The sequence below is a fragment of the Hippocampus guttulatus genome, chromosome 16, assembly GCF_054856545.1.
Source record: "Hippocampus guttulatus isolate MCC_2025c chromosome 16, RoL_Hgut_1.0, whole genome shotgun sequence".
Classification (NCBI taxonomy): domain Eukaryota; kingdom Metazoa; phylum Chordata; class Actinopteri; order Syngnathiformes; family Syngnathidae; genus Hippocampus; species Hippocampus guttulatus.
The window spans coordinates 4476342-4502919 of record NC_141276.1 but is presented as its reverse complement, the minus strand read 5'-3'; the positions used below and the strand labels follow the sequence as shown (position 1 = coordinate 4502919).

At 44.9% G+C, this 26578-nt stretch overlaps 1 protein-coding gene across 3 annotated transcripts in view; it reads right to left on the bottom strand.

Moving 5' to 3' along the window:
- Positions 1–26578, bottom strand: part of LOC147192607 (voltage-dependent T-type calcium channel subunit alpha-1I-like) — a 50267-nt gene that overhangs the window by 14204 nt on the left and 9485 nt on the right. For all 3 annotated transcript variants that reach the window (XM_086132594.1, XM_086132592.1, XM_086132593.1), the window contains exons 4-27: positions 25585–25744; positions 19968–20316; positions 19783–19875; positions 17360–17684; positions 15354–15751; positions 12959–13110; positions 12405–12590; positions 11100–11217; positions 10850–11005; positions 10202–10292; positions 9430–9584; positions 8105–8812; positions 6626–6726; positions 5872–5995; positions 5301–5369; positions 4329–4507; positions 3945–4071; positions 3491–3616; positions 3306–3395; positions 2918–3110; positions 2557–2708; positions 1969–2078; positions 949–1082; positions 753–823 (exon numbers count right to left, since the gene is read on the bottom strand). In XM_086132594.1, coding sequence (XP_085988720.1) covers positions 753–823; positions 949–1082; positions 1969–2078; positions 2557–2708; positions 2918–3110; positions 3306–3395; positions 3491–3616; positions 3945–4071; positions 4329–4507; positions 5301–5369; positions 5872–5995; positions 6626–6726; positions 8105–8812; positions 9430–9584; positions 10202–10292; positions 10850–11005; positions 11100–11217; positions 12405–12590; positions 12959–13110; positions 15354–15751; positions 17360–17684; positions 19783–19875; positions 19968–20316; positions 25585–25744 — 4367 coding nt within the window. The remainder of the gene's footprint in view (positions 1–752; positions 824–948; positions 1083–1968; positions 2079–2556; positions 2709–2917; positions 3111–3305; positions 3396–3490; positions 3617–3944; positions 4072–4328; positions 4508–5300; positions 5370–5871; positions 5996–6625; positions 6727–8104; positions 8813–9429; positions 9585–10201; positions 10293–10849; positions 11006–11099; positions 11218–12404; positions 12591–12958; positions 13111–15353; positions 15752–17359; positions 17685–19782; positions 19876–19967; positions 20317–25584; positions 25745–26578) is intronic.

Below are 26578 nucleotides of genomic sequence, written 5' to 3'. Positions count from 1 at the left end.
CGAAGCCCCGCATTTCTTGTGTTTGCTTCGTGTTTACTTTTGGATGGCGAGCAGGTCAAATTGTACGTTTGCTTGCCCGCAAAGGAGCATCTGCACCAGAGGACTGCGTCCGTTGACCTTAGTAACTGACATGATGCGCTCTTTCTCAACCAAAACCTTGGGAAACACTTCTTGATCAACTCATCCATCATGCAGACGTTCCTGAGTCATAATTTTTACTACGACAGTTAAGTAGGAGCACTATGGGAAATACGCTTGCCTTTTCAAGCATGACTGTGCCCGAGTCCACGGTGCGACGGCCAAAAGAGTGTAATTGGATGAGTTTGGCACGAAAAAGCCAGTTTGGCCCGTCATTTCAATCCCTTGCAAGACCTTTGTTGATACAACAGAGATAGTCTCAAATCCAAATGTTCCCCCAGGTAAAGAATATTCAAATGTTGATAACATGGCAGAATATTGAATCTGCTGTCTGCTACTTTGCCTGCGTGCTGACGAAACAGGTCTCCTGGGAATGGTCAGGGGACTTGAGTCAAGGGCGTCGGGCATTTTGGCACACCAGACTTGGTTTGGGCAGCCCCCAGTGCATTCAGTGCACACGATGTGACACAAGATGAGTGTGAGACATGAGTGAGTCATCTATTAAAAGTTGCTGGCTGACAAGAGAGAAAAGCCAGTGTGTGAAACCATCCTGGGGATTCTTTGAGAGTGGGCCGCTGACACTGACATGGAATGTTTGCGTGTGTGCACTGTACCTGAGGCAGGGCTTGGACCACCGTATCCAACAGGGCTCTCATTCCTGTCGCCATCTTCAGCAGCTTCAGGACTGTGCGAACGTGCGGAAGGGAAACGCATTCAGTGAGGGCATTCATGACGCCTCTGTCAACTGTAAACTTGCCGCATGTTAAACGTTGATTAAATCTCGAAGAGTATCTCAAACGTGACGCGCACCTCGCGCGATCCTCAGTACTCTCATGATCCTGATGATGGTGGGGTTGATGGGCAGCGCAGCGCTGATCTCGATCTCCTCCAGTGTGATGCCCATCACAGACAGAAGCACAATGGCAAGGTCGAGTTGGTTCCACCTGACGGAAGCGCAAATGTTTTTGCACGGACAGTATATGGCCAATTTGGTGTTCCCTGTGCTATCTGATCAGGCGCGCATCTTAGGATGTGTTTGAATGTTACATTCTCGCACTACTTTAGTCTGTGCTAGTTGATGGCTGGCTATGGTCTTTGCAGTGCGTTTAAAGGCTGATGTCTGGTCTGGTGCCAGTGGATGATTAACTGTCGATTTTATGGGGTGTTCAAGTTACTTTGTGATCAGCGTTAAACTAGGTACAGTCTTCCCGCTAGTTTTAGTCTCTGCTATGTGTTCAAGTGCTACTTTCTAATCAGTGCTTGTTATTGGTTGGGTGAAGCGGGTTTATGGGGTGTTTATGGGCTACTTTTTAATCGGGGGTAATTAAACATCAACTCACTTCTTGACCTGAGCGATGTGAATTTTTACTGTAGTCTGTTTGCTACCTCGTAGCCTTTGCCAGCCATCAAGAGCTGCTCTATCTGTGACCCGTTCAAGCTCCTTTCGGCAGGGGTGACATGATAGCTGGCTGTGGTCTGGCCAATTTCCAAAAGTGCACTTTGACAAAAAAAAAAAAAAAAAGAATTCTTCTGAAAACCTCCACTGGAAATTCTCAGTCTAAATATGCTCACTTCTATTATTTCCTTTTGCGCTGAAAACTTGGCCTTCCCTGATATCATCGTATGAAATGGATCATCATCAGACATACATGGATATTACATAATGGCGTTACATTCAATTTTAGCTCGGACAAAAAAGGTTTTCTTGTCCAGTAACCTCAGCAGAAGCGGAAATCTCTAGATGATTATGCAAATGAACAAAATCACTTTCGTACAGATTAGCCCATGCGCGCCATAGACGGCACAATCGGGAACAAATTCGCACTGCACCTGTCTTTGAAGAAGCGACGGAAGCCGAAGGCAATGAGCTTGAGAATGGATTCCAGCACAAAAGTGGACGTGAAGAAATAATTGCAGTACTTGAGGGCCAGATCTAGAGACTGGGGAAAAGACAGTCGAGAAGCGCAAGCGTGAGTGTGTGTCTGTGCGCAGCTCGGCTGGAGGAGTCTCAACTGCATCGAGCAGGGGGGGAACTGTTCTGGAATCATTGTTTGGAGAGTAAAAGGCAGCCAGCATCATCTATTAAAATGCAAACATACACATTTAACCACTGCGTGTAAAAGGAAGCATCGTTATATTAGTGATGCAGCCCGACTTAGAAATTCAAATGTCATCCCAAAACAATAATTTGAGGCTACCGACATGCGCCTCCCTGCAGATTTGTCGAGACGCCGCTGCAGTGGCATGAATTAACATTTGTTTAGAAAATAACACCACCAAATGTCTTCCCCTTGAGAACAAGCTTGTAAAATTGCTGGCGTTTTGAAAAAAAAAAAAAAAAAAAAAGGACCAAAGGGGATGCGAGCGCTAAATGAAGACATCAGCGCTAGACCACCCTCTCATCCGTAAATGTCTTACGTGAGGTTGATTGTAGTGCTCGAGGGACATTGTGATGACGTTGATGCAGATGATGAAGGTGATGATGAGGTCCAGGTAGTGGTTTGTGCACAGCGTGTGGATCATCAGGCGCACGTTACTGTAGCTGGCATAGTAGGGGAGCTTTTGGGCTTCTGTTGGCGGCAATTTATCAAAAGATGTTAAACATGTTGCACCATTTTCCGCCACACCGAATTCGGTGGCCACTGAAGAGCCATTTGAATCATTTTCAGTTTTTGGCTTAATCATGCTGACGAAGGGCACCAAAAATCACGCTGTTCTCATCAGACTTTAAATCAAATGACGCCCGTCCCGCCATTGTTCTCGCCCCGCCCGGTCTTACTTCTCCTCTTTTTTTCCATCCGCCGCTGGCGTTTCTCCTCGCGCCTCTTGGCCTCCTCCACCTCCTGGTGCTGGCGGCACTTGTGAAAGTTCTCCACCACCACGCCGACAAACATGTTGAGGACGAAGAAGCTGACGATGAGGAGGAAGGAGATGAAATAGAGCAGCATCCAGGGGTTGTTGTTGGTCACCGGCTTTGGTCGTTTTGTTCAAGAGAGCCATTTTGTTGGCGTGGAAAAGGAGAGAAGGGAGAGCGGGACTCATGAGACTTTCTCATACAACAGTGATTCATTTATTTTGTCTTTTGGATGACTTGACAGCCAAAACGTATTTAATAATATGATCTTGCTAGAAGATTAGTGTGGTGCTTGTTGCTTAGAAATGTTTACCTGTTGGTCCACGCCGACAGCATCCAGACCGTGATACATGATGTTGACCCAACCGTCCTTCGAGGCCAGTACAAACAAGGACATCAGGGCCTGAACAATAGTTGAGGAGGGAATAAAAGGTACAGTAGACTGGATACACAATGTTTTTTATACAATGAAAAAAAAACTAAAAAAATTGCACTCACCTGCCCCAAATTGTCAAAGTTGTACTTGTGGTGAACCCACTTGTAGTTGGCTTGTAGACAATCAGATTTGTTGGTAATGTTTTTAACATCGGGCCCCAAGCAGTAGAAGAACTTGCCTTTGAACAGCTGTTGGAAAAGTAGACCACAAACAAATAAGCCTGAAGAGAAGGCAAAGTGAAATAATGAGCTGATCTCCGGCTAACGATATGTGATTTCTTCAAAAGACAAGGTAAATGAATTCTTTGAGGAGTGAAAACAAGACAATCAAGCACAGTCCCGACAAAATGGTTGCTGATTAGCGGCGTTGAATAAAAAAGACAACAAGACGGCAAGAATAAGACAGATCATGAAGCGCACCGTGATTAAAATAGTCATCCTCTGTGAAAAGCAGCAATGATCCTTAGAAATGCTTTCACGCGGTTTACAGCTGGCGCGTCCCAAAAAGTGCCCCTACCTGGACGCCAAGGATACCAAAGATGATGAAGAAAGCACAGCAGATGAGGACAATGTTGCCGATGGGTTTGAGAGAGGTAATGAGGGTCTCCACCACCAGCTTCAAACCTGGAGCTCTGCTGATCACCCTGCGGGGAGGTTTTGGGGCAAAACAAACTCACAAGGGAATATATACAACATTAGGTGCACTGCTGCAATTGAAAGGAAACCAATACAGACATTTGGGATGTTTCCCAATGTGGTTTGAATGTCATGAAGAACATTGCCACTTTACCGATCGCCTCGGAAGCGATGAAACGGCACCGATTCGTTTCGTGTGTCAAATAATACACTTAACATATTCATTCATTTAAAAAAAATGTGCAAGCCATTGCATTTACGGCACCTGAGAGGACGTAACGTCCTGAGTAGACGGAGCACTCTGAGCACACCCAGGATCTTCGCCCCGCCCGCCATTGACACGACAATGTCGATCAAAGACACAAAAACGAGGAAGCCATCCAGAATGTTCCAGCTGCTCCGCAAGTACGCCTGCTCGCCCATGTACAGGCCCATGGAAACCACCTGGAGAGGAGACAAGAACCAAGGTGAGCGAGGCGGAACCCGTGGGGAGCGCCTATGAAGGCATGCTTACAAAAATTCTTCACAATTCAAAAACGTAGCTTTTTACTTCGCTTTGTTCCTGCTTCTCTTATAGGACCGATGTTGGAATTTGCTTAAAAATGAAAGGTCGGTGCTTTTGACCCTGTAACCGCTGTCCCTAAACGGGTTAAAGCGCTACGGTGCAAATTCGGTTTCTGATTCACAGACTCGAGAGTATCTGCAGACGATCAATTTGTTGTGCACTGCACCCAGAGCCTTCCTCCAGAAAGAAAAAAAAAACCCACACTGAAATATCGAGCAACATGCTGACCACTTCATCAAGCCCGCTGTGTTGTGCCTTTTACTTGGCTGCATCGTGTACACTAACGCGAAGCTCTGCAGCGGCATCCTGCAGAGAGATGAATGCTACACACACGAGCCAACACATGTTATTTCAACACACAAGGTCTCAGACGGAGACGGAGACAAGTACAGCTCGGCCGGGGGGCTGACAAGTCTGCGGCCGCTTGACGGCGCGTGATTGGTTAATAATTGATTGTGGGTGTGCATAATGAATGGCCCACTTGTGCCAAAGGATCGCAGAGAAAACAGAGTGGGAGGTGGAAGGAGAGAGGATACAAAAAGGGGGGGGGGGAATGAAAAAAATGGATTTATGAGAAAGGATTAACCAATGCTCACGTGTAGGTGTGGCCGTGTGTGTGTGTGTGTGTGTGGGTGCATTGCCTGTATGATGGAGACGCAGAAAAAAAGTTACCTTGAGTGTCATCTCGCCCACAAAGATGGCAGTAAAGATGTAGTTGGATATGGTGAGAAACACCCTTTCCTGAATTGAAAGAGACAAGCAGACAACAAGAGAGGTTGACAGTAAAATAATAAAAATGACACAAAGTGTCAATGGGGACATGTTATGCTTTCCTTATGGTACCTTTTATATCATAAAAGTTTATTTGGCCTGAATTATTGCAGTAAAACTAGTCCGAAGCAATAACCTCAATGACGCGCTCATCAGTTTGTTCTCGTTACATTTTTGTTGGATTTTCTACAAAAAAAAAAAAAAAAGCATTTTTCATTTCATTTTCTAATTCGCTCATCATCACTAAGGTCACGGGCGTGTTTTAAAAAGGAACAAAATTAAAAACAAGAATGTCCTTTCCCCCATTTTGAGAACAGAGTCCTTCTATTGACAACAAAAGTGTTACACCACGCTCGGTTTCAATGCTATGGAAGAAATGGCTGCCAACAATATTCCAGAATCCAATTTTTTGTATGATTTTGTTGTAAACTCTTGAGTCATGCACGTGCATCCATGCATTTGATTGATTTACCAAGCTGCCCTGGAGGATCTTGGGTCTTTCGAGAGCCACTGTGATGCAATTGGAAAAGATGAAGGCCAGCACCACGTAATCAAACAGCTTATGAGCGATGATGGACTGGCAAATCTGTCGAAACCTAAACCGGGAAAATGTTAAAAACGCCAGAAGGGACAAAAGAATGAGGAAAAACAGGAAATGCACTTGTTGTTTTACTATAACTCCACCTGTTCCAATACAATTCAAATCCTTCTCTTCAACAGACTACAACACAACGAATCAGCCCTAGCCTGCTGTGGCAAAGCAGAACAGAGAGCGCATCAAAAGAGATACAATGGGCTGAAATATACTGAACACACATTTCTAAAATTGGCACGTGGCACTGTTTGTGCTGGCCAAAAGCAATTAAATGTCCTCGCAGCCATGCCTATTGGAATGGAAGGAAAGCAAACGGACTCAATGAAAAGAATAATCAGTTTTACAACGCGTGCGGCAACATTTCTATGCATTTTATTAAAGAGCTGCATCTACTGAAACCACAAAAGATGATGCAGGAAATTAAAGAAACCCCCCCCCCCCCCCCCCCCTCCCATGACTGTTTCTTCAAATTGCAATTGATACTCCAGCGGAGTCTCTTATGAGTATCAATTGCGAGGAGCAGCATTTATTTTGGGAGCTGTGAAATTTCCTGGGGCTAATTTGAACCAACCTGCAGAAGTGACATCACGAGGGGGTAAAAGGTGAAGTGCGGTGGACGATGGGGACTTACTTGTTCTGTGGAGAGAAGAGAAACACCGACCAGTCCTCTCTGGTCTCGCACCAATCTGGCTTGTGTGCTTCCAACATTTTTTGGATGCGGAAGCACAAGCTCTGCAACGGAAAATACCTTATCAGCCTAATCCGTCACACGTTTTATGTCGCAAACATAAAAATACAGCAAGCTGGCTCGACACCCCCGAGGTTTGAATTATTTACAGAATTGAAACGTATATGGAAACAGCCCCGGAGCGTCCACCGACATTACCATCTGTATCGTACTCTTCCCCGCTGCCTAAATTGTCCTTTGTAATTAACCGTATTTCTCTTGTACACAACATTATCTACAATGGAAACAATAGGGCTCTCACGGGGCCTGATAGCTAAGAAGTGCCGCGTTTGCACAAAGTGCTCGGAAATCCTACACATGAGAGCAAGAGATTCCTGCACGTGTAAATGGTTGTACTAAAACACAAGAGTTAATGCCTGGGTTTACTGACAGAAACCGTATTCCTTCGCTCAGTTTAGACACCGTCTAAGGACTTAGACCGTTTGTTTTATGTCATCCATGCTTTTTCTATACTGCTTATTCTGTTCCAAAAAGGAGGGAGCCTATCACAGCTGACTACGGCCCGGAAGAGCCGCAATCAAACGCCGATTTTGTCGACGATTCCACTCATGAGAATACCAGCCGTGTCCTTTGAGGAGATATGTAGGTAGACATCAAGTGTGTGATACATTGTATGCGCTAGCATTAGTGAAAACATGGTAGTCTGATTAATTTTGCCCTCATGGGATAAGAATCAACCAGAATATTAAATCAACATATAGAGGGAGGGCGGTACATGTTGGGTGTAATCATTATCAGCTGCAGACTTGAAGTGACGTTGATAAAGTAATCGGGCGCCTGTTAATACAGTAGGCAAATGAACTCTATTAGCTAGCAGATCGTGGAGAGCATTCTGTGGACGCCGTGGCTGAAAACATGAAAACATGAAGCGGTTTATCAGAGGAAGCGTAGCAAAGATTAAAAAATGCTGTACATCAACTTCTCAATGTGGACGAGATCCACAAAAATGGGATCCGAATCAGCTCAGTTTGTACTAGAAAATGATGACGTTATTATGAACTTTGTAAATGTAAATGTAATGAGATTCAATATGCTTGTTGCTGAATATTTATTTACCATGGTTTTCCGAGTGAACAAAAGGAGCAGTTATTGGCCAACACATCAAGTTCCGCGAGAGTGAAAAGGACTAAAAATGGCGGCCCACATAAGCTAGCACACACAAAGGCAGATGTGATGATTCAAACATACTTTTTTAAGAATAATCATTAATTTAGCTAAACATTAGCTGATAAAGATATTCACATGTAAAGTTTCACAGAAATGTTGACATCTTGTGTTTAGGTTTGTTCTGTATCGATTAGCTTGTGCCAGAGCAGAACTACACCAAAATTAGTTGAAAAAAACATTCAGTGGCTCACTTACATAGTCAAGCTCATCATCCATATCTTCCTGGCCCTTGTTGCGTGTGTTCACCTGAGGAAAAACTTCTGAAATCAGCCTTTGGTTGTTCGTCCTACTAGCCAGCTCCGGCAGGTGTTTAGGAGGTGGGTGAAGAAGCTGTGCCAGAGGAGTCTTGCCATTACAGTCTTGGTACACTCCTCCGATGACGCTCAGACTCTCGAAGGCACCGCCGCCACCGATGACCATCCCTCCGGGGAAGCTCTTCCTCTGGTGAGCGTGCGGTGCCGCGGGGGACGCAGAACGATGTGGCAACGGAGGATGATGTGGGGCTCCTGGGACCTGTAGCAATTGGGGAAGCTCGAGAGAGAGAGCCCGACGGTCCCTCCTGGGTATCAAATGTCCCTGGAGAATAGGATGGTGAAGATGAAGCGTGTGAGAAGCAACAGCGGGAGGCGAGAGAAGACTTTCTTCCTCATCTGGTTGGACGCTGTGGAGGTGGCGGAGCGGGGACGAGGAGGCACGGGGACCTCGGATCCGAAGGCTTCCTCCTAAGCCGTAGCCATAAAAAGGCCTGGCCGAGGTGGAGGTGAAGGCCGGGCTCGCCGAAGGAGATGAAGAGGAGCAGGGGCGGCCTCCGATCAGGCTGTTCCAACTGGAGCGACGAGCCCAAGGGGCCTGATGCTGGCAGGGCAGTGGGCGACCCCAGTTGTGGTAACCGCGACCTGGATACTGAAAGACAATTGTCCTCACGCTTTGGATTACTCACAAAAAGTGATCCAGTCTCTCTGGTCTCTTCTTCAATAAAGAAGAACAAAACCTAATGCCAATAAGCGCCTGACCCCTTTGACCCTGACCCGTTTGTATACACAAAGGTATTTGGTACAACCAGCGCTTTTGACGGAAATCCGCTCAGCTCGTAAAGATGTCTCAATTCTGACGCATGTTAGAGTAAATTTTTCATCTGTAGAATTGCTTGTAATGTCTTTGAAAATAGAAGGATTCGGATTCAACGGCAAAACCTAAATGTTTTAGCCAACCCCCACTGGATTAAATAATTAACGGTGCCTCAAAACTTTCCATCCACTGCATTTTCAATCAACGAAATGGCCTTTTTACTCGATCGTCTCGTTGCTTTTGCAAATTAAAAAGCCACGATAAAACCAATGATTTGCTGCTGGAAAAAAAAGTCTTTCATAGATTTGCCAACATTCAGACGATCTGCGAAAATATACAGTCAGCAAAATATACGCCGTAATATCCAAATAAAAATGCCATATGCCACACGAAAGCCCAAATCAATCCCGTCACAAAAGATTTGTGGGTCTTTGTGGGTTTTGTTCGCTTACCGCGGCTTTCTGCTCCAAGTTGGCCCTGCCAAGAGAAATGACACTGTTTTTCCTCGACCCAAGAGCAAAGCTCAGCCTCTCTCCAGGAAATAGGCTGGCAGGCAGTGGGCCCAAGTCCAAGTGGCCATTAGGAGTCAGCGTGCAGATCTTTGGGTCTGTGTGGAAACGCAAGTCGAAAGGCTATCGTGTATAAATATAAACGAAAGAGACGCACAGCACGCGAAAACAGATCGAGACATTTCTCTTCTCCTTTTTACCTCGACATTAGTGCGGATAGGTGAGCTGAATTTCAACTCCATTACTTTCAAGAATACATTTCCCCAAGTGACATAATGGCCAGTTAAGACAGAGACAGGAAGGTTTAATCCAAGTTGAATCACCTTGAAAGAGCCAGAGATGGGCTCTTAATGGTGACAACGCTGCCAGGACGTTGTCCAATCTTTCAATAGTAAAGGTTTTAATATGCTGCTACATGCTAATTTATTGAGTGGAATGATTTGGTTTTTGCCAAGAGGGAGAAAAGAGAAGAGTCGTGAAGAGAAATGTCCAGTGTTCTCCGCAGAGAAGACAAAGATGCTAAGATAAGGTGAGAAAATGGAGTCCGAAGAAAACATTAGCATGTATTGGGCAAATAGCGCGCATTTCTGGACGCACATTTGTGACTTGCATTTTTGGGTAGGAGAAGTACATACCTCAAACAATCACAATTAGTTATTCGAATTGTTCTTCATAACCATGTCACGATTTGAAATAGTGTTCTGTGAATAACAACCTGAGAGATGAGGAGAGTCCTTTTGCTTATCGTTGTCCTCAAAATTGCAGGAAGACCTGTCATCATCGGAGTAAGAGCGATTTGCATCTCCCTGCATGAGGACGGTGACAGCAGAGTGAGATTAATACCTGCAATGTTGTCATCACAAGCTAATGATAAAGAGTTATTGCCGGACGTGTCCTTTGCTTATTTCATTTGCTGGGCTAGTTTCGCAAATGAGCTTACTTCCAATCGAGCAAGGGCGGGCAATTAATTTTGCAAAGGAACCACAAGAGAAAACTGAAAACACTTGAGAAGGGCCAAGCCAATATGGTCTACGTTAGTTCAATGTATGGAAGTAAATCATCTTGTTTCGTTACATTGCCACGGGTGTAGATGTGGTTATGTATTGTAATGATTATCCATCCATTTTCCAATCTGCTTATCCTCACGAGGGTCGCGGGCGTCCTGGGACCAACCAACCATGGGACAATTTAGAGTGGTTTTTTTTGTTGTTTTTTTTTGAGAACCTGTTTTACATACCATTGGTGAAATGGTAAAGCTACGAGGTATATAAAGCCGTCTTAATGAGGCATGTATTAATGGAGTAGGAATCCCTGGTTGTGCAAGCCTTTTTGTGACTGGAGTGCTGTACCGGTGTTGTCGTACCTCAGCTTGAAAACCCTCGACCAAGATGGCCACCAATAAATTGAAGAGCACATAGTTTCCGAAAGTCATCAGCGCCACAAAGTAGAGGGCAGCGCAGGGGGAGGTGGAAGCCATGCCGTTGTACAACACCATATTCCAGTCCTCCTGAGTCAGAATCTACAAACCAGTACACGCGCACACACACAAACACACAGTGTGAATAACGCATTTTCCGAAGAGGATATTTGAATAGGTTTTTGAAGATCTGTACCTGAAAAACAGTGACGATGGCCCAGAGGAGGGAATCAAAGTTCTTCCTGTCAGGCACGGTGTCGCCTGCATCTGTCTTCAGACTGAACTTGCAACCGAAGATGTGCATCCCCAGGATACTGTAAAACAAGAAACGCTTAAGGAAAAAGTAAACATCTCAATCCTCGAGCTGGGCTATCCTCCATCTGTTTGCTAGCTTCACAATGTAGTTGTACATCTCTCTTTTGAAATACCTCAGTCAACTAAATGTTTCGAGTTCCTCCAATATGTGATACAACAACAAGCAAGGAGGCGACGCCGCGACGCGACGAGCCCGCCGCTCGTCGGGCCTGCTGAGAGGATCGCCATTTAGATCGCAAGCTAACTGGTGGCTAATAGCAATTGTTGTGGTGCCATGGCAAGCCCCACAACAATTCCAGCCAGTAAGAAGAGTTTGATTTTTCATAAATTGTATGAAGACTCATTTAATATACCTGGCGACTTTTTTGTAATCATTTGAAAGTTGCTCATTAGCACTTATCTCCGTGGAGTGTCAAAATCACAATATTTATTTTCACTTTGCAGAGTTTTTATGTACTGTGCATTTATTGCTCATTAAAAGCCCATATTCTTTAATTCATGTTATGCTCGCCATGGGTAGCATTCAAGTAAAAAAATAAAAAATAAATGAGCGGAATTCCAAGGGGAAGGGTAATCAAACAGACAGGCTCAACAGCACCAAAGTTTTGGGCATCGCCCTGTGACAGATTCGCTCCTTAATCTACTGTAAAGATTTGGATGATCGACCATTTTCACGGACAAGTCGTCAGCAATTTACCCTGCTGCGTGCACATAGTTGAGATTTCTCTATGCGGCTTATTTGGAGTCGCTGTTGTCTTTTGGTTTAAGTGAGTCAAAATGTCTTTCACGTTTTATTGCGGTTCCATTCTTTACAGTCTGCAGACAGTCAAATTAGCAAGAGCATAACCATAACTTTTATGGTCAAAGGAAAGCAAGTGGAACCAAAGAGAATTGCTGAGACATACCAGATTTGGGGGAAATTATGACTTCACACTTTTTAATAATGAACATAATCCTATAGTTTTGCACAAACAATTTTCAGGCTTTTGGCCGTATGTCTGCTTGGTCTGTTCTATGACTACACGGGACTTTAATCGTCTATTCCCTCAGGGGATGTTTTATATTCCACCGCAATTTATAGCTGCTTTGAAAGCCTTTTGAACGAGGCACATATTACTCGATGAAGATATACGCACAGTAATAAACAGCAAAGCACAAGCAAATATGAGACACGGCCCCTTGATACCTGAAGATGAAGATGAAGAGCATGAGCAGCATACAGAAGGTTGCCACGTTGTCCATCGTCTTCATCAGGACCACCAACTGACGCCTGAGCGCCGGCATGAACCGGACCAGCTTAATGACCCGCAACAGCCTGAAGGTCCTCAGCACTGACAAGCCGCCATCCGCTTGCCCGATAATCTCACACACGCTGCGGTGCGCCGAACGCCCATTGGGAATGGATGCAAGAAGGTAGTTGTGAGAACGGCGTAACGAGTCAAAGCGTCAAGTCCTTAAAGGTTCGAGATGTAAAAGATAAGCCTGCAGTTTTTAAAGTGGACGGATATGTTCCACGAATGGATTAATTGAGTGCGGTAAAAGTTAAATACGATACTGTAAACACATATTGAACCGAAGCGTTCATTCTCATTCAACTCATTCAGTACCAGACAATTCTAGACCGAGTCTGAAAAGACGTTTAAAAACGTCTTTGGGAGTGAATGAATTAAAAGGTCATTCTGAAGGCCGCTCATAAAGAATGAAAAAAAAAAAAAAGGAACCCCCCCCCCCCCAACTCACCTGATGATGACGATGATGCCGTCAAAGATGTTGTAGGGGTTCCTCAGGTAATCAAAGAAGCCGAAGGCCGTCAGCTTGAGGATCATCTCCAGGGTGAACATGCTGGTGAAAACAATATTGCAGATCTCCAGCACGTTGGTGAGCTCTTCTGGCTGTGCAAGGGGAACGCAACAAAACACCAAACGGAGAATGTGCACCTGAGCAAGATGGATGGCTTTAAAATCATGATGCAAAATGTTATGAAACAACATTATTAATATTTAGGCTGTTCGGCTGGCGAGATGGCGGGTGACTTTCCAACTATGCTATCAGATTGCCAACATGCTTGAGGCATCACTGCTAGAAAGGTTGCACGGACACAGCACCTTTGTCATCTGTTGCTCTTTACGAGGCGCCTGTCTTGTAAATGCCAAACTCTTGATCGCCGATTCATCGACTTCAGGCTCTCACCATCAACACAGTCGTGATGGTTCAACGTGTGGACTCGGATTTGTGCCCATATTGCAGCCGATAAAAATCGAGCGGGGCAGTTATGGATTAGTGGCGTCGGGAGATAAAAGGAGGAGTGGAAAAAGGAAAAAACAAAGGCACCACAACCAGGCTTATTTTCTCAACCGTTTGTTGTGGGATGCGTACACGCTGACTTGCTTTCAGCGAGCATGGATGTGTGTCGTGCATGACATGGATCACAAACTTCTTCTGATGCCACAGATTTCCAACTCCCACGTCAGCAGACAAAAAAAAAAAAAAAAAAGAGCCAACAAGCTGCGCCAAAGCTGGCGGACCGTGTAAGAGGAAAAGTACACTCGCACACCTCCGTCCACCCCTTTAATCCGCTTTTTCTCCCAATCTATCTTCATCCCCTCCAGGTTCCTAATGCCGCTATTCCTTCCCTTTTTTTTTTTCCAAACTCTCATTATCAAGGAGGCCCATCGCTTCAAAATCAATATCGTCCTGTCGATCACAGAGGGGGAAAAAAGGCGGTAGAACGGGCCAAGGCGAGAGGAGAGGAAAGAAAAACCGGTGGAAGCTAATCTGTCTCAATGCAGTGAGCACAGTTGCGGCAAAAAAAAAAAAAAAAAAGTTGCTCAGATAAAAAAAGTCCACCGAGACAACTGAGCACCATAGAAGCTGATCCATTTATCTGAAAACACATCTGGAATTTTTCCAAGAGCCACAAACATGCACTCTATCCAAATAGGACGCGTTGCCAAAGTGGTGTCCCCTGTTAGTTTGTGACTGCAGCGCTTTGGCTCATGGCGCGCTTGGCTTTTGCATGCACAAAGAAAAGCCAGAGAAAAACGCTCCGTGATCGTAAAACACAAGCTCACGTTTGCCGTCAACTTTGGTGTCCTTGAATATCGGTGATGTAGCAGAGGTGAAAAAGTCTGAATCGAATATGGCAGTCTATCTTAAATGCCTTGATGGATTTCTACAGTAAACGTGTGCATCTAATAAAAGTCAATGCAAGGGCCATCCGTTATAAAAAAAAAAAAGTCATTCTAAAATTTGACACTGTCAGAGAAGTAGTCATTCCGTAGAACGTTGATGACTGTGCACCATAGCGTGAGGAATTTCTAATTTGTTTTGCCCGACTCATAGCGAAATAAAGGTCACCAAAAGGCACGGTGAGAAAGACCCGACGGAGTGACAATTAAAACAGAACGTGATCGCATCCGTGTCAGCGTTTTAGACCAGGTTGGACTTTGCTGCTGCAGAACAGCCACATCATGGTATCACCGCTTGTGTTCGAAGCAGCAAGGCTCAAAGAAGACACCGACAAAAGCATCGGCGAGACTGCGCATGCAAACGCACGTGCTTGCGCATATGCCTTGCTTTGAAATGCGCACGCACTAACTCGCGGGAAAAAGAAATTGCGCCAAAAAAAAAAAAGCGCTGCGTAACTGGCGTCTGTCTCGTTCTTCCCACCGCCTCCCCTCCCCTATGCCTTCGTTTATTTTTAGAGTCTTCAGAGACAGGAGAAAGCAACTATTCCGTACACTGTCAAAGAGTGCGGGGGTGGACGGGAAAGAGGCAGAAGCGGGGAGACGGAGAGAGTCAGAGAGAAGCCAAGACACTTGGGGTGAAGCAGGAAGGAAGGAAAACTGCTAGCAAGGCGGGAAGCAAAGTGGGCTAAGCGGCGTGTGAAGGCATTCTTGGAGAAAATAATTAGATGAGGCAGCAAGGGAGGGAGGAGGGGAGGAATACAAAAACAGCAAAATCTCGATACCCACGCAAAAAAATTCAAGTGAATGTCCTTATACGCGGGTGCGAGCATTGCATCACGTGCCTCCCGTGTTTGCAGGTAGGCCCCATTGAAACCTCTTCTCGCCCTCTTACTTTTTTTTGTTTTTGTTGGTCTGTGACATCCATGCATCAAGAGAAAACGCCTTACCTGATTGTGATGTTCGATGCCCATACTGATGGTGTTGATGAGAATAGCAATCATAATGCCCCGACTGAAGTACTTGCTCTCCACGATGCCCCACAGTTTTCTCCTCATTTCATCCCACACGTCCTTACAGCGTCCAAAACAGCTTCTTTTCTTTATCTTCTTCCCTTCACCGGCATCACCCCTCTCCTCCAAGTGGTTCTCTTCCTTGTCCGTCTCCTCCACGGCATCCCCCTCGTCGTCCTCTCCGCTGGCGGCATTTCCCGCGGTCCTCGGGCCTTCTTCCAATGCTAAAGCGCACAAGGGGCAGTCCTGCGGATTCTGAGGCACGGCCAGGCTGACGGAGCTGTCGAGTGGCTGGAACTCGTGGTCTTGCTTGCTTTGGTGTGGACAGTGGGAGACTGTGGAGATGTGGACAAATCAATGAAGTAACCCACCGTGCAAAATGGCTCTTGGCGAGAGCATACGCAACCGGTGCCATTTGCAGGACCTCAAATCCCAAGATTCCACTTGTGAGAAGGAACAAATCACAAAATACTTCATGACTGTACTTTTTTAAAAATAAATTCAGGTATATGTATTTTACTTCGGTATTCATTTTTATGACGACTATTATTATTATTATTTTTTATCATGTCTATTTTCCACTCCTCACTTGATTTAATATACAGCCAATCACAGGGCACACAGACGAACCGCCATCCGCGCTCACACTCACGTCTAAGGACAATTTAGAGTGTTCCATTAACCAACCACGTTTTTGGAATGTGGGAGGACACCGGAGTACCCGGAGAAAACCCACGCAGGCATGGAGGGAACATGCAAACTCCACACAGGAAGGCCGGAGCTGGAATCGAACCCTGCAACCTCTGCACTGCGAGGCAGACGGTGCTAACCAGTCAACCAGGTGACACTTAAATCTATTTTGGTGTAAAACCATTTTTTCCTCTTTAACTCCCACTTAAGTAAAGGGATTGAATAAGTAATTTTTTATAGTGTGTCTGTACTTCTACTGAAGTGCAGAGTATGAGTACTTTTGCCACCCCTGCAAGATTCTTTGTGCAACACTGTTAAGTCCTTCCACTGTGCCATCAAAAAGCAGTGTGAAAAAAGCTTCTTTTTTTTTTTAGAATAGAATATGATCAAATAAAATTGAACTATTTTCACTGTCGGGAACAATGAAAAATCCATTAGGCTGACCTTAGTCCCTGATCAGTCCAACAAGGGTGGCGTCATCAGCAAATTTGATAGTGGTGATGAGATGAATGTGAAGGCAGTCGTGTGTAAAGAGGAAGCAGAAGAGGGGACTGAGTACACATTCCTGAGGTGTACCAGTGGTACCACTGTGTTTGCTGCAGAGCTGAAATCCACAAACAGCACCCTCACAAATTAGCATTGCGTGGGTGAGGGCTGTGTTGAGTGCGTCTTCTGTTGTCCTTTCAGTCTCATACGCAAACTGGTGCGGATCGAAGTGGTCGGGAAGAGCGACCGTGATTTGAGACCGGATGAGTCTCCCCAGATATTTCGTGATTATGGGTGTTTGGACAACTTGTTCAGTCATTCAGGCAGCGCCGGCAAGCTTAAGTGTGATCGACTTTTCCGCCACTAAATTGTCACTGCGCCGGGCGCAAACTCCAGCGATACTCCATATGCTGCGCCGGCAAGCGCAGCTTGGCGGTGACTCTTCTGTCCAATTGCCAAACGCACGGTGAGCCTTGCGCTTGTACGGAAATCATCATCCGCCAACAATTGTTATGAATAAGTAACGCTACTAATCTTGTGCGGCTTACCTCGACTTGCGGTGCTGTGCACATCTCATATGCGAGCGGTGTGTTTTAGGTGCACGAGTGAAGCGAGGCAACATTTAAAACAGCAAACTACCATCTATCAAGAATTTTTCCCGCAGGGTGACTTGGCTTTTGGAGGCGGTCCCAAAGGACTGCAACCCTTTAATTGTAACACACACCCATGTCAATTTGAGTTCACTGTGCCGCGGATATCTTACTCACATTTCGGATGCCTCGGGTGATGCCTCTCTCCATTCTGATTGATTCCACCCCGCCTGTTGCCCCTGCCTCCACCAGCAGGCGGGGGCTTGCCCCTCAGCGTGTAGTAGAGAGCCGCTGATCTTCTCTTGGCCTTGCGCAGAACGTGGCAGACCAGCTGGAAGATTTCCTCGTAGCAATCGCCCGGCTCTGCCATGCTGGCCAGGGTGGACGAGGATAGGCACTGTGCCCTCTGCTCCTGCATCAGCTGGTGCTCCCGCTGTTTGGTCTCTGAAAATTGAGTGGCGATGACCACTAGGCAAAGGTTGATCATGAAGAAGGAACCGATCTGCGTGGACACGGGAGGAAAATTATTGACTTTCAACGGAGTGAAGTAAACCCCGACGCAACATTTGGTGGATTTGACAGTTACTCCGGCCAAAGAAAGTGCTTGGTGCGGAAATAAAGACTGACTTGTTTTCACACACACTCACTGATTCTGATGAAGTACGTCAATCCGCCTGAGGAAATGTTAGCACGCATGCTAAAGGTCTTGGAGGGCCGACTTTCTACCAAAGCGAGGCTGATTGGAGCAGACAGACGGGGCCAACACATGCCCCAAAGCACAGCACTGACTTGGTCGGTCTTTTCATTTCACCTTTTATGTCGCTTAACAACGTAGTCACTCCAAAAATCTACCTTTCTTAGAGTATATATTCCTTTGTTCTCCCTTAACCGATGTTCCTGCTTCAGTCCATTTGACCGCGGCTTTAAAACAGAATTCAGGTTCTTGGCAAAGAACTCTGACATTAAAAACAAAACAAAACAGCTTTGACAAGCTCACTGCGACTTGCTTCACTTTTTTTTTTACTCGTGAGCACTTCAACAGCATGGAAGAAGTAAATTCGGGTAGCTTTGCCGTTTTGATATTTATACAATGAATTATAGGAAACATACTGATACATTCATTGGCATTCTACTCGACAGACTGCAGTGATTCTCACTAGCAGCTGCTTCTAATGGAACACAAAATACATGTGCATGATGTGACGGTGACTTCAACTATTTTTTATTAAACCACGACAGTACATTTGTCTCATACTATTCAGTTCTATTTAACTTTAAAGTACAACACAATTGCATTTCATTATTATTTTTTTGGTCTTATATTTATATGCAACGTTGATGGACTGTGCTTAATTTAATTATACAGCGGCTAAAGAATTCACCCTCTCTTAAGAGGTTATTTTATTTTCATTTTGATCATGATGGGATTAAAATAAAGAAAACATAACCAGTAACGTTCCACCTGTAATGAAACAAAGATGTAGGAGGTTTCCCTGAGCACGGTTGGCAGGCTACATCTGTGGCCTGTAGGTCAAACAGTTGTGCAGGTGTGTGGCGCTTTGATTCCCCTCCAGCCATGTTCGTGCGTGCGTGCGTGTGATGTGCATTTGATCAGATCATAGACAGCTTTCTGCATAATTAGAGAGGGCAGTCCAGTATCAGCATTCAGAGGATCACTGTATTATGCATGCTAGACCCTCCTTCCCACCCCCCCACCCCACTCACGCAGACAAATTAAGATGGCAGGCTTTGTTTGCAGCTGATTGTTTTTACGCTTTTGTGCAGCTGCTGTCACATGCGTTTATGTCTCAACTTTTACACACATGCACACACTTCCAAATAATTGCCACCATGTCAGCCGGTCTCAATAACGTACAGCTGTTTACTCTTCAGAGTGATGCAAAGGCTGACACTTTGGCTGCACACTTGACATCGGAGATCAAGTGTCAGACAGAAAAGAAATGATGATGCATTTGATGCACTGGAGGTGAAGTTTCTTTTTTGGGTCGCCGATCTGCATGGGAATCCAAGAGGCAAACGCATGGATGATTTAGCTCTGTTTATCTTGCTTTGATATATTGTAAAAGTCATTGTGTGTGTTATATTGAACATGTAGCAAATAGTGAAAGCCTGATCCCCATTTTCAACATGAGTTGGTTGTCCAATTACATATTACTCTGTTTTTTCCCCTCTCTGTATTGAGACATGCATTCAAAACAGACGAAATGACAAAATGATTCACGTTTGCTGCACACACTGTGCACTGTCAACAGAGTGATTTCTAGCTTCAATAACTCCAAAAAACAACAACAAAAGAAAAACATGGATCCTATGCAAGAAAGGCCCAACAGCAAACACCTATACAACAAATGACTTTGCCCAATCAGTATCTGACCCTTTAATACCACCGGGGGGGGGGGGGGGGGGGGGGGAGACCAATCTGAATCAACATACATCAGAATACGGATTTGATGATCACACTGACACCTGCTAAAATTGACCTATTTACTGATACGTCGTGATCGTTACATTCATCACAATGGTGGCGTCAGCGGGTAAGAAAAGCACAAAAAACAAAAAAAAACCAATACGTTACTTACAATGATGAGTAAAATGAAGTAGATGAAGTTGTAGAAGGAGTGGGCATCCATTACGTAATACATTATCTCTACCCAGCCTTCCAGAGTGATCACCTATAAGGAAAAGGAGTAAACATGATCCACATCATAGAATAACCTTTCAAGCAGTGGCAAAGTACAGAAAACAAGTTTGAAAAAAAAAATACCTGAAAAATGACAATCCAGGCATAGACAATGTTGTCGAAGTTGATGGCACCTTTGTGGGGGTTGGTGCTCCCCGTGTGGCAGCGGGTGTAATATTGGTGCCAATTGATGCACAGGCCCGTGGAGTCGCCGGCGCCGCTGCCGTTCACCATCGGCTCAGGATTGAGACCCAGAGCTTGTCTGTGGAGCGCGTCCTCCTTATCCAGGCAGCATGTCTGGCCTCCTTGTCGCCTCGCGGGAACGTCGAAACATGACATGATGCCGTTGTCAGATGCCAGTGAGCAGATGAAAGGGCGCTCATCATCCTCCTCGGGTCGGTAGTACGGGGCTGGCGGGGTCATTCCTGAAGAGCTGAGACAAGAATACAAGGTAAGCATAAATGCTTCTATATTTATTTTAATTTGGGGTATTCAAATCAGTAATTCACAGGTTTCATCATTTTATATCTTGTGAAATACATCGAAATAAAAGACCAATTTGATAACGTGGATTTGTGTGAGAAGCAGAAAGAGAGAGAAGAAGGAAACAGCCTGACCTCGCAGTGAACTTGCAAACTAGATGAAAAGCTAACGAAGCAAAGCAAAGGCATGCTGACAAGTGTGGAATCCAGGTGGGCGATCATGTGTTGGGTCAGTACATGACAAAAGGAGTGGCCTGAAGAGAAATCATCTTCCATCTCAGCAATATGCCGGACATCAGCAAAAAGCAAAAAATCTGCTTCGGGTTGACCAGTATATCTTGAGTTTCAGGAGCCTTCCCTGCAACTATGTTGGGGTAGAAAAAAAAATGCCCTTTTCTCATTTGCTCACACTGGGGCCTAAGATTATCACAAAGATGAAAAAAAGGGTACCTCAGGGATCTGAGGATGTAGAAGCAATGCAGAATTAGTAACAGTTCTGCTTGAGAAGTAAATTTCACACAGTGTTTTCAATTTTTAATCGATTGTGTATCTCAAATAGATAAATTATAGTCATAAAATCATCATAGCAGCTATGGGTAACATCAGCGCGTTTGCAGTGCTAATGCTAGCTTAGTTTGAGTAGCGCTGCCATTTTGTTGAAGCTGAACAGCATTCTGTGACTTTTTAATCGCAACTATGCACTCACACGACTATTAAACACACTAAATCCAGCTTCTTTCACCTTAGACAGCTGGCCAAAATAAAACCTCTCCTCTCACATGAACACTTTGAGACAGTAATTCATGCCTTTGTCACATCCCGGCTCGATTACTGCAATGCCCTTTACTTTGGAGTCAGCCAGTCCTCCATTATGCGCCTTCAGCTGGTCCAGAATGCCGCTGCTCGCCTCTTGACTGGTACTCGTAAGAGGGAGCACATAACTCCTACTCTGGCATCCCTTCACTGGCTCCCCATTCATTTTAGAGTTATTTTCAAGATCCTCTTATTTGTTTTCAAATCTCTGAATAATCTCGCGCCACCTCTGAGCTCATCCGCCCCTACACACCTGCCCGGCACCTCAGGTCTGTGGACCAGACCTTATTAGAAGTACCAAGAACTAAACTGAGGCTCAGAGGGGATCGAGCCTTTTCTGTTGCTGGTCCCTCTCTCTGGAATGACCTCCCACTGAACATTCGGCAAGCCTCCTCGCTGCCCATCTTCAAAACCCTCCTCAAAACTCACTTGTATTCTTTGGCATTCGACTCAGCATGACTTAGATTTGTTCTTGGTTTTACTGTTTGGTGCTTTCTACCGCCTTTATTACCGATTTGTCTTACTGTTTATTGTGCATGTTAAATTGCTCCATGTACAGCACTTTGTATGCAGCGATGGCTGTTTGAAAGTGCTCTATAAATACTGTTGACTTGACTTGACTTGACTTAAACAAAACATTTTCTGATGTGAAATGTGACTCATCTTTGGATTAACAGCTCGGAGAAAAAAGTGAAATCAGGGCCTTTGTCTGGTCTGTTGCTTGGCAAAGGAATTAATATTACAATTAGCTTAGCTGTCAGAATGAATCAAGCAGGGTGTGTTTCATTGAATAGGATCCTTTACAGCAATTATTGGGTACAAAAACAAAACCAAAAAACCCCCAAAAAATCATAATAACTCCGTTTCTGTCAGGAAGACCAAAAATGTTCCAATACAGGTGACGTTCCACTGTACCAGAGGACCTCATTTGACCGGGGTTGTAACAGGGAGATAATCCTGCATCGCCTTTTCAAGCGGGGGGAGTCTAAAAAGCGACAAGAGATTACCGATGAAAGAAGCTTGGGAATGTGTAATGGAAACTCTTACAACATTTTCTTCCACTGTTCTTCCAGAGCATCCATACTTTATGTCAGATTTATGGAGCGATGTTCTGCTACCGAAATAGCCACGCAACACAAGAAGCCCCCCCCCCCCCCCCTACTCATAGTTTAGCAAATAAACTAAATGATAAGCACAAAATTTAGCAGCGGACAACAGATTGTTTAAACATGTAAACTAAGTCATGTGGAAAGTGAATATGAGACTATGCAAACGTGTGCGCCTGAGCATGAAATCAGCGGAAAAGTAGCATTTTCTCATCCATTGACAACCTCTTACCTCTTAAGCAACTAGGCAGCGAGTGTCTTTACTGCTCCTTGCATTATGACTCGAAATAATGAATGTGACTGATTGCCCTGACCACCTCAAGCAGCACACTATTACCCACACTGTGTCTCGTAAGTGCCACTTTAAATGGGCGCACACTAAAATAGTGATCTTTCACGCCACGTCTGCCACCGGTTTATGCCCTATAACAAACACGCTGACTTCTAGGAAGGAGGTCATTTCCAACAGGCATTATCACCGACAGCCGAAGGTCCCTCAACCTTTTCCTGAGGACGATTTAGAGGACAAAAGATGCGTTCAAGATTTATGGCCACCATACCCTTACGCCATGCATCTTTTCTGTTGAGTTCGAAAAATTCAAGCATTTATAATAATGTCAATAAATCATCCACAGATTCTGACTATTTGCAGGTTGGCCCGGTCCTTATCCCTCAGCGTGGCTAAAACGGCAGTGAATGATCCATTCTGAGTTTGGCATGAGTTCCCTGCCATAAGATGTCCCCCCCCTTAAATTTATAGGGGAACGCCAATTCAATAATTGAGGCAGGGAGTATGCTGAAAAAAGTTTTGGTCGATTTCCATCAATTTCATTTCGTCAGGTGGTTGCATGAAATGAAATCATCTGTAGCCAGACACATTATTTAAAGTAGACTCTGTACTTAAAAAACTGTATCCGGATCCTGATGATATTATTTTGTGCACCCACTTGACAAAATGAAATTAGGTAAATTCAACACACCCTTTTTCTTTCAGGGTAGTGATGTAGCACATTGCATTTTTATTACCTTACGTTAAACAAATTCCATATCTTGATGATAAAAATCCTCAACGTTGCAGGTGATAAAAAAAAAATGCCTTGGTGCTTATCTACGATTGCGTGCGTATTCAGACACGGCTGTGAAGTAAAGAGGGAGACTGAGGTCTGATTTTTCTCCAGTCTCGTCCTTTCTCCTCTCTCTCAATTTGTGTGCACTAGGAAGAGAGGCTCGCCGAAGACAAACCGCGTGCGCGCACACACCAGCGATTCTCGGCGCTATGAATAGGTGCCCATGGGTGTGCACGCCTACACGAGCGGCAACGCATTTGCTGCATTGGCAACCGTGGGGATGCGCCAATTTCAAGCACGCCGGTTGCATCACAACTGTAGCGGAACCATTCGTTAACAACAGCCTGTGGCCTTTTCAGTTCTTCCCAATCAATGATGCTCTCGTGACAACAATGCCATGTGTGATATGCTTGCCGGGCAGAAGGGCACACACACCATGCTTTCTGCTCTCCACCCTCAATGCACGTGCTAATGAGACTGGGACTCAAGAACAAAAGAAAAACGGAGACAAGCCTCTGTCAAAGTACGAGAGCTTAAATGAACACACGCGCGCACGCACACAGGCGGGTCTGTATTGCGCAATGTGGCCGTGACAAATGTCTGGCATCACACTGAGAACACACCTGCTGGTGGAGCGTGAGCAGCAGAGAGGGTTCAAGGAGTAGCAGCTGTCAAATTTAGTCAAATGAGAAGGAGGAATCATCATCCAAAGTTGATATGAGGACAGACAGCATCGTACACTCACCCGGGACTTCATTTGGTATACCTGCACGATCCACAGGGGTCCAACAAGGGTATTGTCGAAATTTGCGATAAGAATGCTTAGTTAAGGTAGGTATGGCTAATAGTAACGACTCCATCCAGATTTATTCAGCTCAAAACGAATTAGCGGTATGTCGCTTTATCCGCATATTTTGAGCTCCACAATAAGGCATGAAATAACGACTTACTTTCAGTGATCTCAATGAAACATAAAAATAGGTACAGAAGAAGACAAAAAAAAGGTACAATTGTGACTTAAAACAAGACTCGCGAGTGAAAAAGAGGGAGCACAGGCTGGAAGGTGCGAGACAAAACCGTGAAGCGACAGAAGGTGTCAGATGGCAAAGTGATTGCGGCACTTGACTGTGACACTCCATTGTTGCCTCTCAGGGAGGCGACATTAGCTCTTTACTTAGCATAATGGCGCTCAAGTGCTAACTCGCGCGCACCTTTCTAATTAAGCACTCAAGCACCCTCTTTCTCCTGCGGGTTTCAATTCCATGGAAAATTACACTTCTCCTACCCTAATAACGTATCTCATAAAACAAAAAAAGTCCTCATTGGTCAGCAAATGCGTACGAACCATTCTTGTCCCCTCTGAAATAAATAAACAAATGACGATAGAGCTAACAAAACACAAATAACGAAAACGCCTCTTGAGCCAAATGAAGCGCGACAAAATTGCACTGGTTGAAGTTACCTCATTAAGTTACTGAAGAGGTTTCACTTCAGTAAATTTCAGCACTTAAATTTAAGAGGAGGAAGCAGACAGGTCCTTGTTCACTGGCAGATACAAATCCGCTTTCCATTTAACTATTACAACTGTCATTACCGCTCGCTGCATCAGCATTACCCCGGACAAGAAACAAAGCACAATTACTATCGTACGGACGAGTTCGAACACACGTATGAGATCACGCGTTCCACGTAATGTGTTTTTTCTATTTGTTGTTACGGCGCTAGCAGCATGAAAAAGAATCAAGGGAATGAATGCCATGAAATCAAACCCTCAGACACACGAGGTGAAAGTCATTGTGACACAGAACCGGCGGCAGGCATGTAGGCGTGTCGTCATCCTATTCTTAGAAGGAGAGAGAGTGCAACGCTTTGAGGTGGCGAGAACCCAAACAAACAATACTAGAATACTTTGAAATGATTGATTTTTGTCATTTAGGTCAAAATAAAGGACAGTGACAATGACTTGTTCCTGTCCCTCCTCCCTGATGTTAATGTTTGGAAGTGCTTGGAAAGTGTTCAAGCCTTTTCCTCTGCTCAGCCTGAACATGGAGTTTAATGGCACGGTTGGAACTGGCAGTTTATTGTCATTTTGCCATCATTTTCAAATGCGTATATTACTTTAGCATAGTTGTAAGAGTTATGTTTATAAAAGGCCGGCAAGTGTGTTCGAAGTGACAAAAATGTTCTGCATTCCTCACTTCAATTTGAAATGGTGCTTTACACAGTCACTTACAGGGTGAAGTTCTCCTCCAGGTAACAGCGGTTGCGAAGCAGCCCCGCCCACAGCTGCACGCCAATGATTCCAAAGATGAAGAAGACAAAGAAACAGAGCAGGAGAACGTTGCCCAGCATGGGTAGAGTGTCCAGCAGCAGGTTCACCAGGATACGCATACCTGAAGGTAAATTGGAGAAAAAGTTAAAAAAAAAATCACTGAAATGCAACACTGGCGAGGGCAAAACAAATTTAAATATATATAAATACATAAGGGTAACGAGAAAGCACACGACAGTAACAATCAGACAAACCTATTATAGACTCGCCGCATTGCATCTGCATGTAAAGATGATCAAAACGCAGAGGTGGCCTTCGCTGCCGCCGCAAGCACTATCAGAAGCACTGACCTACTTGTGTTCAATGAAATGTTATTCATTTATTACATTATTCTATTTTCTTCTTCAGTCCGGGTGGTTCAGCGGGGGGAAGATAACAGCTTCTCAAGTGGAGACGGTATACACCAGACAAACGCTTGCCGTGCGGCCCTGAGAAAATGTGTAAGAACCATTCTGACAAAGTGAAGAGTTCAGAAGCCCGTGCAACAAGACGACGATCTTCGAAAATAGAAGGACGCGACTGTTGCTCGTGACGTGAGGCAGCTTAATTACACACAAACATATTCCCTGCCAAAATGATGACCTCATCCCCCGTGTACGAGTTGTCGCGCGGTGATGATACGATGAGGTGTGATTAGTGGCATCTGATGACGGCGGGGTTGGACTGACGGGAGAATGAGGTGAAATCCGCTGATGAGATCAAAGCCGGCTCGTACAGGCACCCGGCACGCATGCGTGTGTGTTACCTGCATAACGTATTTCGAATGGCGTGAGGACCCCGTCATCAGTGACGGCAACCCTGACAGTTACGTTAAGTATGAAAACTAATCTCGGGTTGCCACCCCCAAAAAAATGAATATCCTGCATTTTGTGAGTCATCTAAGTGATTGAAACAA